Source organism: Limulus polyphemus, unplaced genomic scaffold (assembly GCF_000517525.1).
Source record: "Limulus polyphemus unplaced genomic scaffold, Limulus_polyphemus-2.1.2 Scaffold387, whole genome shotgun sequence".
Taxonomy (NCBI): domain Eukaryota; kingdom Metazoa; phylum Arthropoda; class Merostomata; order Xiphosura; family Limulidae; genus Limulus; species Limulus polyphemus.
The window spans coordinates 424,164-440,580 of NW_013665997.1; the positions used below are offsets into that span (position 1 = coordinate 424,164).

At 31.5% G+C, this 16,417-nt stretch overlaps 1 protein-coding gene across 2 annotated transcripts in view; it reads left to right on the forward strand.

Annotated features, from left to right (window-relative positions):
* Window positions 1-13,406, forward strand: part of LOC106457889 (hemicentin-1-like) — a 150,812-nt gene extending 137,406 nt beyond the window's left edge. Inside the window, exons 10-13 of one of the 2 annotated variants that reach the window (XM_022383952.1) lie at window positions 7,787-7,817; window positions 8,998-9,104; window positions 10,680-10,810; window positions 12,095-13,406. In XM_022383952.1, coding sequence (XP_022239660.1) covers window positions 7,787-7,817; window positions 8,998-9,104; window positions 10,680-10,810; window positions 12,095-12,286 — 461 coding nt within the window. In that variant the 3' untranslated portion in view covers window positions 12,287-13,406. The remainder of the gene's footprint in view (window positions 1-7,786; window positions 7,818-8,997; window positions 9,105-10,679; window positions 10,811-12,094) is intronic. The other variant, XM_022383954.1, reaches the window with a different exon arrangement.
* Window positions 13,407-16,417: the final 3,011 nt, after the last annotated feature.

Sequence of the window (16,417 nt, forward strand, 5' to 3'; positions counted from 1 at the left end):
TCCAATTAATAGATGGTAAAAGAGTAGCCTAAGAATTGATGCTGGGGGCTGCTTGTCGTTTGTCTTCTCTGTGGTCAGCAGTTTAAAATTAGGGACGAAGCAGGTGGTGTTAGTACCTATGCTGTAAACGAAACAAACAATATTTTAAGCAGTTTAAAATTAGGGACGAAGCAAATGGTCTTAGTACCTATGCTATAAACGAAACAAATAATGTTCTATCATTTCTTAAAACATCAAAGAAGTGATTAATGAGAAAGTGAAAACGACAGTCAAAGCAAAGATTAAGAAGAAGCTCGTGGAATACTCTGTAGTGGTTTAGTTTCTAACAAATAGAAACATTAGATTTCTCTTTTTTCAATGTAACCAGAAAAAAGTATATATTCTGATACGATACACTAGACTCGTAAAATCTTATTTTCTTAATGCATACTCACATTAAAATTAAAATGTACTTTAAATAATTTATTTATTATAATATAGTACCCGAAGGTCCTTATAAGACTTGAACTAAATATAGTTACAACTAACACAGGCCAAAGACACTGAAGAGTTATATAAAGTTTCTTACTATTTTATATCGTATGAATCGCCTAGCGAATAACATTAAAACCTTTTGAGGAACGATTTAGGTACCGAATTTTAAATTTAATTATAAGCAGTTTTCTGTAGGTTAATTAAGAGTTGAACCTTTTGTGTGATAACAAAAAGGACCATACACTCCAGAACAGGGTTATATTTATTTCATTAAACGTTTCTTTTCTACAACTTCTTCAGGAGCAGTCCACTACTTTAAGCTGATTTAAGGTTCTTATGTGTTTCATAAGTATATAATGTTTGTCCAATGTAAAATTGATTGTACAGTCAGTCCACAAGACATTTTATAAATAATATTTTTATTCTGCATTTATCTTGTGCACTTGTCTCTTTAACGAAGCATCTTTTTTTTGCAAGCATTATCCGGATTTTCCTTTTGATGTTGAATATATACTCTTTTCAACTGAGTTCTTCATTAATTATTAGTCTTAGAAACTTAGTTTCAGAGACTCTTTTTTATTTTCTTATCATTTCTAGCTACTTCTATAAACACACACATATATAAGTGTGTTTTTGACTACTTTTTATATTCACATTATTAGTTTTATCAGTATTTAAAAACATTTCGTTTGCTAAAAAACAACCTTCAAGCAATTAAGTTTTTTTTTAATTTTCCTTTCAAAACCACAAATATTATCAAAAGTTATAAAAAAGTATTATCTGCAAAATTAATGACTTTACTTTCATTATTTTGGTAAAATAGGTCATTCAAAAAACAAATACAAAAAATAAAAGCCCAAGCACTGCATCTAGCGGTATCTTCTTCCTTTCTCCATTAAATTAGTATTCTTATGACTTCCATACTGTTAACGATCAGATAAGTAGCCTTTATCTATTGCAAATTAATTTTTCGTATCCCGTAATTCTGGAGTTTACATATTAATATTTCATGATTTATAGTATCAAAAGCACTTAGTGATACTTAAAGAAACTGACTACCAATTTTTATTTTTTGATTAACGTGTTTAGTTATATTGTTTAGGAATATTGCAGTTGCTAATTTGTTGAGTGATGATTTAAATTTTCAAATTGAAATTATAACAAAATATTATTTAGATTAATTAATTGTTTATTAATTTCGGTGTTATGTTTTGTTATACTTTTTCAATTACAATCAATACAATTTTATAATTTAAAATAATTTTCCTAACACTTAACAAATTTAAAATATCAATCAAAAACTCATCAATAACTTCAAGTACCCTTTTAATACCATATGGATTAATTTCTTATATCCAGCTGCTCTCCTATTTAAAAATGTTTTATTACATTAATTATTTCTCTGGGTGTGGTTTATTGGGTGTTGTCATCTGTAAATAATATTTATACGAGTTTCCAGCCTGATTTTTTACAAAGTATTTTAATTGAACTTATTAGCAATTTCTAGTGTGTATTATTATATCATTATCAATGATATATAAGAATCAGCTTAATATAACTTTTTTTGTCTGGATTTATTAACTGACTCAATACAAATCAAATTCCTTTAATACTATTTGGTTTTGTTCAATTTACTTTTAATTATTGCATTTTAGCCTTTTGAGTTTTATATATATTTTTCATCTCTGTATGGTTTGTATTATTAATAATGGTAGGGTTTGACAAGAATGTAAGATAAAGTATATCTTCCTTCAAACACAAATCCTTTAAAGCTGCAATAAACAAATGCATTCTATAATTTCTATTATAATTTTAAACGTTTTTAAATATGGGAATGTAAATAATACGTCGGGCCTGGCATGGCCAGGAGGTCAGGGCGCTTGACTCGCAATCTGAGGGTCGTAGGTTCGAATCCCCGTTTCACCAAACATGCTCTCCCTTTCAGCTGTGGGGGCGTTATATCCCATTATTCGTTGGTAAATAAGTGGTCCAAAAGTTGGCGGTAGGTGGTGCTGACTAACTCCTTTCCCTCTAGTGTTACACTGCTAAATTAGGGATGGTTAGCGCAGATAGCCCTTGAGTAGCTTTGCGCGTAATTCAACACAATAAATAATATGTTATCTTAAATTCGTTTATAAACATTGCATATGTATTATCCATCCCGAAACTGTTATTCTATTAATTCTATGGTAATTTAACATCTTTCAATGTTGATAGCACTCGTTTTTTTCTTAATAATAGTCATCAATCATTATATTTTACATTCTCACTCCATTTTTCTAGTAGAAAAAGCTGGTAGATGATCGGGCATTTTAATATGTATTAAATCTACTGATTGAACTTATTGAAAAAACAACAACAAGAGAGTAACAGTTGTATTGGTTATTACTAGTCGGTAGTATATTCTCAGAGTCGTATATTCAGGTCGAATTGATTATTCTTAGAGCAATGGGTTGGGTCTGCTGAATAACAGGAGATTCGACAACCGTGATGTCAGAAAAACACGTAGGTTCAATAAGTCTTGACACAAAATGATAAAAGCCCTATAACCTGAGCATTTTCGAAAGATGGTACTTTCTTCTTCAGGGACAAACTGGGAGCGCTTCTAACAACACTCTTTCGAATCCTCTTCTTTGTCTTAAAAAATACTATAACATTAAGCAGTCTACCACAAACTCCCAAAATCCCTTTATCTCACAATGAACAGCCTAAAAACAAATTAAAAACACTTCATCCTCTAATACGCATAAGCCTTCTCAAACTAACATATCTGTTCAAAATAACAGTGACCTCATAAAGCGTACAGATAACGATGAACACTTCCCACATATCTCTAACATTATTAATCTTTCAGACATAACTCTCTCTGAAGCAGATCTCAGCCTTCTTCGTAAAGGTTTCAACTTCTGCCCAAATAACAGCTATGTTAATGGGCCCGAACGTCTTTCTGACCTTCATGAATTCTCTAGAAAACTAAGTCTCACGAATTTTTTCACAACAAACTCCACCCTACTGAAAATCAACATACACCGAACTTTAACGAAAGGTCATTATGAACACCTCCACCAAACAGAGAACTACATTTAGAGAGTTATATTAAAGCAGTAGAAAAATGACATCATACAGACCTTAAAATCTTCCAAGCAATGTCCTAATAATATTAACCAAAATGAAAGAAGTGCTTTAAACAATCTTAAATCGAACAACAATATCATAACAAAGCCAGCAGACAAGGATGGAGCTATTGTTATTCTTAACAATGATGACGATATCACGGAAACTAACCGATAACTAGAGGACACTAATTTCTATAAAAAATTCTCACATGATCCTACAACTCACTTTATTAAGACCACAACTGATAAGCTTAAAGAACTCCTCCAAAACATTAAAACTAATAAAGAAACCTTTCAGTATTTGATACCCAGACAAGCTTTTCTTGGTAGATTATATATCTTACACAAAATACACAAACAATACAATCCTGGGCGATCCAAAATTTCGAATATAAACATGGCTACTGAAAATCTGTCCGCTTTTGTTGACCAACACATAAAACGTATTCCATGTACCATCCCCACTTACATAAAGGATACTACTCACTTTCTTAACATCATAGAAAATATTAATACTAACGGACAGTTACCACCCAACAGTCTTCTTTGCACGATGGATGCTTCTTCCCTTTACACCAATATTCCACATAGTGAAGGACTACAAACTCTAACGTCCGCATTAATTCCTTCTAAACAATCAGAATCTCAAACAGTAACTGATCTTGCCAGCCTGGTATTAACTTTGAACAACTTCGAATTCAATAACGAGCATTACATTCAGGTTAACGGTACTGCAATGGATACCAAAATGGCTCTCAATTATGCCAAAATGTTTATGGGTCATATTGAAAACTAGCTTTTACAACTGAGCCCTGTAAAATCTCATACATAGAAACGTTACGTAGACGACATATTTTTCATTTGGACAGCCGGTCTTAAATCACTTAAATAATTTATCTCACATGCAAACTCCTTTCACAAAACAATCAAGTTTACCTGTGATTACTCTCCTACTCAGATTAACTTTCTTGATGTCACTGTTTTTCTAAAAGACGGAATTTTACACACTGATATGTACAAAAACAGACAGACCACAATACCTTCACTATAAAAGCTGTCACATCTCTCACACTAAACGAAACATTACCTACAGTCAAGCTCTTAGAATAAAGAAAATATGCTCAGATGATACAGACTACAGAAAACACACCAAGGATCTAAAACAAACCATGTTACAAAGAGGATATAAAGACACCGAAATCGACAGACAAATTGAAAAGGCTAACAACACTCAGAGGAAAAACATCCTAAATCAGAGCAATACTAAACTTTCAAATATAATTCTTATTATTGTTACCTCTCAGTTTAAACTCAGAAACGTTTCACGAATTCTGAAAAAAACATTTTCATCTCCTACAGCTCAACGATCGTCTTAAACAGATATTTCCTGAAGTTCCCGTTGTCTCCTTCCGAAAGAGCAGAACTCTAAAAGATATTCTTGTTCACAGTGAATTACATCCCACCCAAAAATGTTTGTCGTCTATGTAATAAAGACCGTTGTCAAACCTGCAAGTTCATAAAAACAACTGACTCATTTTCTGACAAGCACAATCAAAGAAACTTTAAAATATCCAAAGAAATCACTTGTGAAACAAACAAAACACCGTTTACTTTTTACAGTGTAAAAAATGCAATTACCAATATGTAGGACATACACAAACAAGTCTTAGAGAACGTTTCAATAACCATAAATCTTATATTAACACCGAAAAAGATCTCCTTCTTGCTCAACACTTTAACCAACCCGGTCATTCCATTAACGATGTTACTCTCATCGGTATTGAAACAGGATTCAAAACTAAAGCAGATAGAGAAATAAAAGAAGCTAATTGGATTGCTAATCTAAACACTGTTCAACCTTTCGGAATTAATCGAGATCCTGGAATCAGTGATCTCCGCTCATTGGTTTCATCTCTCTCAGAAAAATATTTTTTATTCTTTACTTATTTTTTCATGTAATATGAACGCTGAATATCTTAAAACTTACTATTTATTTAAGGTAATTTTCCATACTTGTTATTATAAATTGATTAGCATAACATATCATTTTCAATCAGTCTCCAGGTGTCACCTTTATTTTACTTAAACACCTATGTATAGTTTTGAATATACATATATTTATCCATTTCTAAAGTAAAATATCCCTAACACCTATTCACACACACTCTCTCCATTGGCTACACTGTACCGGAAATGGGATCCTTACAACAGTACACAGAGAAATAGACTAAGCATTTCCTCGAAAACCGGATGACCTTCACGACGTCATTAAACTCCCTTTATATATATATATATCATTCATTCGATTACACACCAATTCCCAGTTTCCCCTGAAGAAGAAGGGTCCACCTTTCGAAAGCGTTCAGGTTATAGGTATTTTATTTATTTCTATCCAGACTTCTTGAACCTACGTGTTTTTCTAACATCATGAATGTTTATAAATTATATTTAACGTCATAAAAATGTGCTATGTGTTAAAATGTTTGTCTTATAGTATGAAAATATCAACAGATTCACGAACCTGATGAACTATACGTGATGATAAGATTGCACCACTGAACTGTACTGATGATGTAGTTAGAGATGTATACAGAGGAATTTTCGACGTACTTTTTTCGCTCAAATTTCAAAGGATTAATTTCTATAAATTCTTACTCTAATAAAGAAAAGCTTTAACAATACCCTTGTTTGTCACCACAATTTTATTATATAAGAAATAAGATTGAACATCATTGATTTGGAAAGAGAAACATTAATAACAAACATGGTAGTGTTTGTAAAGTTTTGTAAAATAAGTATTCTATATCTTCAGTGCTTAAGTAATATATTTTCAGTTGTTAGTACTTTTCGTGAATGAAGATAAATTAAGTAATATATTTTCAATTATTATTATTTTTCGTGAATGAAGATAAATTAGAAATGTAAACTGTCCAATATAAGCCATTAAGCTTACCGCTGAAACATCTTGAGACCCCTTAAATAGAGCAACCAAATTTTTTATTCTTGATAATAATGTGATCACACATTTTGGTGTCTTGAAATGTATTTTACTGTTTTAATTTCTTTCAGAGGAGTCATTATATTGTATTACAATTGAAAATAAGAAAATTATATTTCACGAGGATAATGTCCAACAAGGGACTCTAATATCCTGAAATAACATTTTTTTGTATATTATTATAACTTTCTTAAACAAGCTTTCGACAAGAAACGATTTATTTATTAAATCTCTAGTTTTCCCATCACAACATACATTGATGATAACACTCATAATAAGAAGCCTTATAAATAGAAAAATGATGACGACACTTTGTTCTTTTGCAAAACTCAAAGGTTGTGTGGTTGTTCGTTAGAGGTCCTTGGTTCCTGTCCCTGATGACACAACTTATTCACAATCAACCAAAGTCTCTTCGAATTTCACGTGAAGCAAGTGATGAACGCTGATAAAGAAATGAACACACACCTTAACCAAATCACTTGAGGTGTAAATTTGTGTTTATGAATTACAGCTTTTATATGTAACAAATATTTCATATTCACTCCAAAATCTACTTTAATAAATCTAACTAGTAAGTATCTAAATGATTTTAAGATTGTACACATTATTCCAGTACAATGTACAGCTATGTTGAGTGCTAAGGCTTCTAATTTCGAAATGTACTTCTATTATACGCATATTGTCAAATCATAAATATTTATGCTTAAAACAACAACGTGATGATATGATAATGACTTTTCCAAGTGAATGATTTCGTGTTTTCACTGAATCTTCAATAAATTGAGTTAAATTTATATTATTATTCTATAAGTCCAAAATATTTCAAAATAATTATGAAATAGCTGTTTTAAATATTTTATAAAAGTTAATCATGTACTTTTCTGTATTTTGTAAGAAAAGTATGACCATAATTTGTATCATCTCAGTGGGGTTGTTGTTGTTTATCTTAGAAGAAAGCCACAATGGACTATCTGCTGTATCCATCGCGGGGAATCAAACCCCGGATTATAAAGTCGCAAGTCCGCACACTTACCGCTGTTCCACAGGGAGACCTCAATAGAGAGCCGAATAGATGTCACACGTGAAGTGTTAATAAAGCAGAAAACCTATAAAACGTCCAATCATAGTTATGTTTCAGTTAATATAAATCAGCATTTAGAATATCTGAAGTATAAAAACATCTGTTTCTTTGTTTCAGGAAATCATCAAAGAAAAAATCGAAATGAAAGGTAAATAGCAAACTTATATTGTTTAATAATTCGATTTAAATTATTTTATCCAGAAAATATAACATGTTTCAAAATGCATTACTATTTAGCCCACATAAATACGGTGTATAAGATGCTCTGGTGTGTGTAACAACGATGTGTAAGATACTCTGGTGTGTGTAACAACGAGGTGTAACATGCTCTGGTGTATTTAACTAGAGTGCGCATGCTTTTATAAGTCAAGAAATGAAATTTTAGTGTTAATTTATTTTTGTTTGTTTTGTCCTTGGATTTTTGTCTGACAAAATGCATCAATATATGCAAAGCTTATTGACTTAAGTATAAGGGATGTGTGAAATATATCACATTATCTTAGTAAAATACACGCAATTAAACATTCCTACACCCATTACTACTCAAAGCTTAATATATAGCTTAATTTTGTTTGCTTCAAACTTTGGCTAATGCTTTCGACCTTTCATTCATTTGTTGTTAAAATAATATCGAAATGGAACCAATTAAGATTTTCGATTTTGAGTTCAAATGCCCTTTCTACTCTAAAACAAAAGGGACTCCTCAATAGCCGCGGCTATAATTAGATCTGAAATCGATCAAGAGATGGAGCTATGAGCTAAAAACAAAACTCAGAGCCATTCTATCACCAGCTATGCCGCGGATAAAAATAGACAGTCATTATTTTAATGCATTCATTTGTCCGAAATAACACTATAAAGTTAGTAAGCCAACTTTAGGTTTAACTTTCTTACATTGTGCGGCTATATAATGTGAAGAACTGAATAGTGGCCAATGACGCTCTTTCTTCATTTCACCTCTTCAACGTATAGGTTTTTCTCACAGTGATTAGTGACTACAAAACACGTTCACACCGACTTTACGTTTGATCTTCTTACAGTGTTTGCCAGTAAGAAATTCCAAAATGTAAAACTTTTAATATCGACTTTATCATTTTTATTTCTATTATGAAAGCAATACTTACTTTTTAGTGCACAATTTCTCTATGTTGGTTCAAACTCATCAACACGCTTGCAAACCATTATAACTTCTATTAACAAACTTGTTAATTTTTATCTTCCTTAGTCCATCCAAAATTTTGAACAAGAAATATTTGCTAAACTATAAATCGACAATTCATATAATATTTAATATATTACTGTTCGAATAAAAGTTGAACATTTTCTAGCTTTCATCTCCACCTTAGGAAAGAAACTGTATCAGAAAAATATGACGAGCCAGAAGAAAAGTTAGAAGTATTAGCCACAAGAAAAAAATGTCCAGATATTATACCAGGTCAGTTAGGAATATAAGATACGACAAAGTAACAAGAAATAGATCTTTTTCAAACATTCTAATTTACGTACTATATAAATATATATAGTGTTACTAAATATTTTTCAATTATTTTAAGTCGTCTTAAATTAACCAAATTTGTTAACAATATTTTTGCAACAACCAAAAAAGTTTTTATTTAACATTAACATATTTAACATAAACACGTATATAATCATTTTCTTAATAATAACATCAGAAGAGGTGTCCATAATGAAAACCTTTCAGCAATAATGAAAACATGTTTATATTAATGTTGCGTTGCGAAATAAAGCAGTTTGAAAATAAAATTTTTAAAGATATATGTTTATATATTTCAGATTACTATACACGTAATTGAATCATAGAAGAAAAGTGTAAAGAGAAATGTTTAAATTACTTGCTTCAGCATAATCTTTCAATTGATAAATTAAATAATTTACAGAGTATAAGTACGTTATATTTAAACAATTTTGGAGCTACACCACGTCTTAATAGTTCGTATCGCAAAGTCCGGACATGCTCTATATGACAACGGTGCATCTTGATAATGTCACTGCAGCGTAGTATCTACTGGAAAAGGCTTTTACATAAGGCTGTCATGTCCAAACCATACATCTCTTATCTCTGTATGTTTCTTTTTTTTCAACACCTATCTAGTGTAAAAGGAGGAAAGTTGCTCTGCACCAATTTCGACAATCTGATTCCATAAAAATTTGTAGGTTCTGCGTCCGGCGACTTGAGTGCTATGTCTTCTTGTCAATTAGCATGAATGATATTTTTCTTTTGCATCTGTATGAGATATATGGCGGTTGAATGGATATGTTTTAGAAGCAGCTTGTCTACACGTGACTTGCGTCACTTTTTCAGACAAATAGTATTCTTGATTATGTTGCTTAATGTTGCCTGGGCTATATAGACGGCTTTTTCCATTGACCATTGGTTTTGTAGATCTTACCTGTTCCAAGACGCTGTTCTTTGCCTACCACCGTTAAGTATGACTTGTTGTAGGTCTTTCTTTTAGATGGTCGTGGGTTCCCAAGTTCATCTATATTCCTTTGTTTCCGATTTCATTGTCTTGTAATTTCTAAATCTTCAATCTGAACTAATTTCTACGATCTAAGTGAAATAACACTTTGCATCAGATAGGGATGATACATGCCTTTCCAAAAAACATTTAATATCCGATGATTGCTCCGCAACGCCAAACTATGAAGAACATTTCATATTGATATGTGTTGTTCCACTGCAACTTCGTACCAGCTGTGGTTCTTATGTGGCTTGCTGATTTTCATATTGAAAGTTGTTTTAATATAACGTAATCAACCTTTTGTATAAAATAGGAAATGTACACAAAATCTTAGACCACAGCAAAAACAAACTCGGCATTGTTGCTTGTAGGGATTTAACAGACAAATTAGTATACAAACTTAACAAAAAAGCTAGTCAAAACTAAGCATTTTGTTCGCTATTCTAATCAATTTTAAAACTTGTGGTTATGTAAAATTAACTAAATGCCTATAGTCATAAATTACATTCTTTGTTGATATTTTACAGGTGTTGCAATAGGGGGAAATCATGTAACATGTTCGAATACTTACGACGATTTCAAAGAAGATTACGACCCCCCAGCAGGTGACTTGTGGACAGCAAATAAACAATTAGCTGATAACCAAAGACTCGAAATGGTAATATTATATGATGTTAGAAACACATAATACTATTCGATTTTAATTTATTTTTCTTTTCACCTTGACAAACTTCATGCATGTCATAACGTTTAAACTTTATCACAACGAATCAACTTGCAAAAAGTTAACGCCTCTCAGGTACTCCAAAACGTTTGTTTAATTGCAGAATAACCGAAAATCAACTGCGGCATATTACTACTAGAGTAGAGTTTCTCAGATCTTACACATATCAGATTATTATTCAAAATTGCCTTTTAACAGTGCAATATTTTTTCTTTCATGTATTAGTAGCCATGTTTGTGTAGCATTAACGAAGTGTGGGTTAGTTTTCCCACATGTCAATAATAATCCTAAACAATCCATATGAAGCAGAAAATAATTTTGTTGGATAAAATTAAAAAAATATTTTTCATAAAAAAACATAAACATTTCGATAGATGAGAAAACGTTTTTTTTTGTTTGGTTTTGAATTTCGTGCAAAGCCACACGAGGGCTATCTGTGCTAGCCGCCCCTAATTTAGCAGTGTAAGGCTAGAGGGAAGACCACCCAACGCCAACTCTTGGGCTACTCTTTTACCAACGAATAGTGGGATTGACCGTCACATTATAACGCCCCCACGGCTGAAAGGGCAAGCATGTTGGGCGAGCATGTCCCGGGGATTCGAGCCTCAGAGTCGAGCGCCCTAACCACCTGGTCATGCCGGGCCTGAGAAATTTGACATCCAACAATCATATCATTATAGTGAAACATTGTTCAACAATGTATTTCTCTCCCCTTAAATATTACTTAAAATTATAGTTTTCAGAATTTACCAAATATAAACAAGCACGTCTATTAGTTTGTTTGTTTTTGGTTCGGGATTGTGTACAGTTCTTTTGTCTTTTGTTCTTGGAGAAGGTACAGAGCTTTTTGCTTTGTACGTAGTTTACAAGTACAACATATGAAAATATCATCGTAGTTTAGAAGTAAAAAAATGCTATAAATAGGAAAATATCACCGTAGTTTAGAAGTAAAAAAATGCTATAAATAGGAAAATATCACCGTAGTTTAGAAGTAAAGAATGTTTTAAATAGGAAAATATCACCGTAGTTTACAAGTAAAGAATGTTTTAAATATGAAAACATAATCGCAGTTTACAAGTAAAAAATTCTCTAAATATGAAAACATAATCGCAGTTTACATATAAAAAATGACCTAATTATGAAACTGTCATCGTAGCTTACAAGTAAAAAATACTCTAAATACGAAAATATCATGTTTTTTTCTCCTTCCCGAACTAGGCACCATTATCAACACATTCTCAACTAAAACACGATGAGAAGGAATATATTGAAGCGCAAAGTTGTTGGTCCTCATCCCACCCACAAAAAAGAGGTGTTCGTGTCCTTCCTACTCCACCAGTTCATACGTTTGTCTATGACACTGGCCAACCTGATCTTCCTTTACTCTCTCCCCGACAAACGGACGTCTGAGGAACTCCCGTCCAAAGTCGAGCACACAAATCCATCGGTATGTGGTCTTATCGGTCTGTATGTTGTTATTCTATTAACAGTAAGAGTTGCGTAGCAATGAATGTCTGCAGACCGAGGCGATAACCTTCCTTAAAACTGGCCCAATGTGGAGCATTTACGACAAATATTCAATAAAGTTTGTTGTTAATTTGCTGGCTTTACTGTACAAACCGACAATGACATTGCAACCATATTTATTTAAATGAGTAAGAAGTTGATATTTCTATTTATCCAGGCTTGTGATAGAACACGCATTCATTCAGAACGTCTTGAGCAATTTATACTACAATATTGTGGTCATATTGTGTATATTGTGTCTTTCTTTGAAGTATTTATGAAGTGCTGTCTGTGACATACTTATATGGTGATATTCTAGAAACACTCACTGTTAACGACTGATTCAAGATATATATATATATCTGTTTCCTTTGTTGTAGCAAATTGTATTTTAAGAGTATTTCTGCAAGGTTTCTGCAGGCGTCACACAAACGACTGTATATATCTGATCAACGTATATAGCACATTTGTGCATGTGAATTGGACGTAAAACTGCAGTAAAACTCATGACAGTACAGTACATTTAGCTTAATCATCCTCTCGTCTGTAGCAGTTTTAAAACTCAGAATTTTTAAATCACATATAGTTTTGAATAAGATAACAGGTCAATAATATTCCCCAGCAAGCGGAAGGATGGAAATTCGTAAACTTAGAAGAACGTTTAAAAGATATAAAAGCTTTGCACACACAAAATATTAAGATAGCCCAACCATCTATGGGAATACTAACTATAGCCAATCCAAATCCTCAAATCTCAGAAGAAAGGACTACCATTAATGGACTACTTTAAGCGAGTAAATGGACGTATCTTTGACGAGAATGCTGGATAGAAACCTTGCAGTTTACTAGTGAAGTGTTTTTTTTTCCTATATAGAGCAATGACGTTTGTGATAGTATGTCTTCATATCGATTTTCTAGTCTACAGCTTTAGTATAAAGTATATTTTAGTTTTCACGATATATTTGTTTCTTCTGAGTTTCCATAACAATTTAAACAACCTTTAAGAACTTCTGAGATATTAACAAAAGTCGTTTTTCAAGAATTGTTTGCTTTATGCTTTATTTGTTTCTGGAAAAGTCATTTTTATTATTCCTGTTTTAATAAAGTACATTCTATTTAATATATATTGTTTTGTGCATTTTTTATGAAGTGTTTTACTTAGTTTAAGAAATATGTCAACACACAAGGATCTTTTAAAACGTTTTTATGTTACGAACGGTATTCGAGAAAGGATAATACTAATTAATCTTGATAAAAGAGTTAACACAAAGGATCACATATAAAGTGTAATAAACTTAAAATAAGACCCAAAACTCTAGCGCTTTCGAATAGTTGACTATTCTTCTTCAGGAGAACAAAGAAGAATTAATTAACCACATACACATAAACATAAATATCACAAAATCAGTGAGTCTTCAAATACCTTTTTTATTTTTAATATTTATTTGTTGCTAGTTTCATATATGTTTCCAATACTTTGATAGTTTAGACTTTGAATATTTTTTGCTCTCATCGTTTTAGATGTAAAAATACCGATGTTCTTTGATAGGACTGAAGAATAGTACTTATTAGCCAGGAAACGTATGCCAGCCAAAAGCATAAGCGACTAAGTGAAATGACTTTTAAAGACCCAATGACTGTTTTTTTATTTTTTTATTATGATTTGTTCGGTCAATTCTGTATACCCTACTAAAAATAATTATCTTAATATCCAGAAAAGCCAAAACTATCTGAAGTCAAATCAAATGATAATTATTATGGTATGTAAAAGATAACACGACTTTAAATGATCATGCAACGTTGAAAAAAAATGCTTGAAACAAAATACATGAAATAAAGATAGCATATAGACACCAAAAAATAAATGAGAATGACATATTAAATACAACTATAATTATCTAATGTATCAAATATACAAACATGTACACTATTTCTGATTTATTACTACTGTTTTTTTTTCTTTCGGTTTCTATTATATCACTTCTATAATATTATTTTTGTTTTTAGTTACCCTATTTCTGTGTCGTGTATTATTAAATGTATAAAAACCATTCTATTTATTAAGTTTTGTGTCAATAAAAGATTAATACTATTGCAGCGGGTCGTTGACATATTGAAGTCCCTCGTTGGGTCAGCGGTAAATTTACGGGTTTGCAACTCTAAACTCTGGAGTTCGATTACCTGTCGTGGACAAAGCGCAGATAGCTCGTTGTGTAGCTTTGAGCCATTTCTTTATTTTTGATTGTTTTTCCAGAGCAAAGTCACATTGGGTTATTTGCCGTGTCCATCGCGGGGAATCGAATCCCGGATTTTAGCGTTGTAAGTTGGTAGACTTACAGCTGTCCAACCGGGGAAAAGCTTTGAGCGAAAAAAACAACAATATATTAGAACTAAATAAATCATCATGTGCTCTGTACTTCCTTTACGATGACGAAATAAGAATAGGAGTTGCTAAGTTTTTCATGAGTCTTCACTAACACACCTGCATTTGTGAACTTCTCTTCAATAGTGTATTTAATGTGGTAAATCTAAAAGAAGGGCTGAACAGTTTTCATACGTGCATAAATATACAGAGTAGGAGACTGAGAGATGATTCCTTTTCTCAGGCTTACTTTGCTTTGAAAGAACATAAATTTTAAAATTTATTTATTTGGTTTGAAATAAAAATAGGATACCCTTTTTATCGTTTATATTTATACCCCAGATATCAGCACAAGACGTTAGAAAATGAATACAGTATTTTTCAAAATGAAGATACAATTATAAAGTTTACACATCTAACTGTAGTACTATTTGTTTGCAGCTTGGAAACAAATATACATAAAATATCTTATTAACATTTTATTAATATAGCTATTCAGGTAGTAGACATAAAATCTGTTATCAACATTTTATTAATATAGCTATTCTGAAAGTAGACATAAAATCTGTTATCAACATTTTATTGATATAGCTATTCTGAAAGTAGACATAAAATCTGTTATCAACATTTTATTGATATAGCTATTCTGGTAGTAGACATAAAATCTGTTATCAACATTTTATTGATATAGCTATTCAGGTAGTAGACATAAAATCTGTTATCAACATTTTATTAATACCGCTATTCTGGTAGTAGACATAAAATCTGTTATCAACATTTTATTGATATAGCTATTCAGGTAGTAGACATAAAATCTGTTATCAACATTTTATTAATATAGCTATTCGGGTAGTAGACATAAAATTTTCTTAAGGTTTTATTTTTTTAAGTAACGTAAGAAATGATAGCTTTCATATTTTTAGAAGATATAATGCATATTATATGCATACACAAACATAATATGGAATAAAATACATTTATCATAAATGATATAATATCCTGTAGTGTTCCTGGCTATCAGTTACTTACCTTGAAGCAGAATAAATTCAATCATATATATATATGCATTCTTTTACTGTAATAAAAGTATTGGAAGTTTCACAAAAATCTGCCATTTGACTAAATAAACTATTATAGGAATGTTGTTATAGCCTTAAAATTAACGCATGCATTGTTTAATGGAGACTTTTGTGTCATTTACCGAAATATTCGATTTTAGCATTCACTTGTCGGATTATAATTCAGACTTGTGATACATTTAAATGTTGCCCTCCAATTTGTAACTTCTAAAACAACATTCCATTTACTTTTCTTCACGTGGAACTTCTTCAGAAGATCAAGATTTTGATTGTTTTTGCTCCCAGGAACTTTTTTCTTTTCTACAGCTTTTGTTAGATGTTGGGATTCCGGTTCAACTTCAAAAGAAACGTGACACTGGGTTCCACACACACAATCATTTGATCGATATCAAGACGACAACAAGCTAGAAAGATCGAACTTCTTTATATCCATTTGTACCTTAAATAAACCTGTCTGTTCTTAGTTGGAGTAATCACTTAACGTTGGGAATAAAAAAATATATAACACGACAATTCACTTTCTTGGAGGAAATGTCTTATATTTCCGTTTTTTGGAGCTTTATCTTTTTTATTGTTTTTGGACCTTCTCGTTCC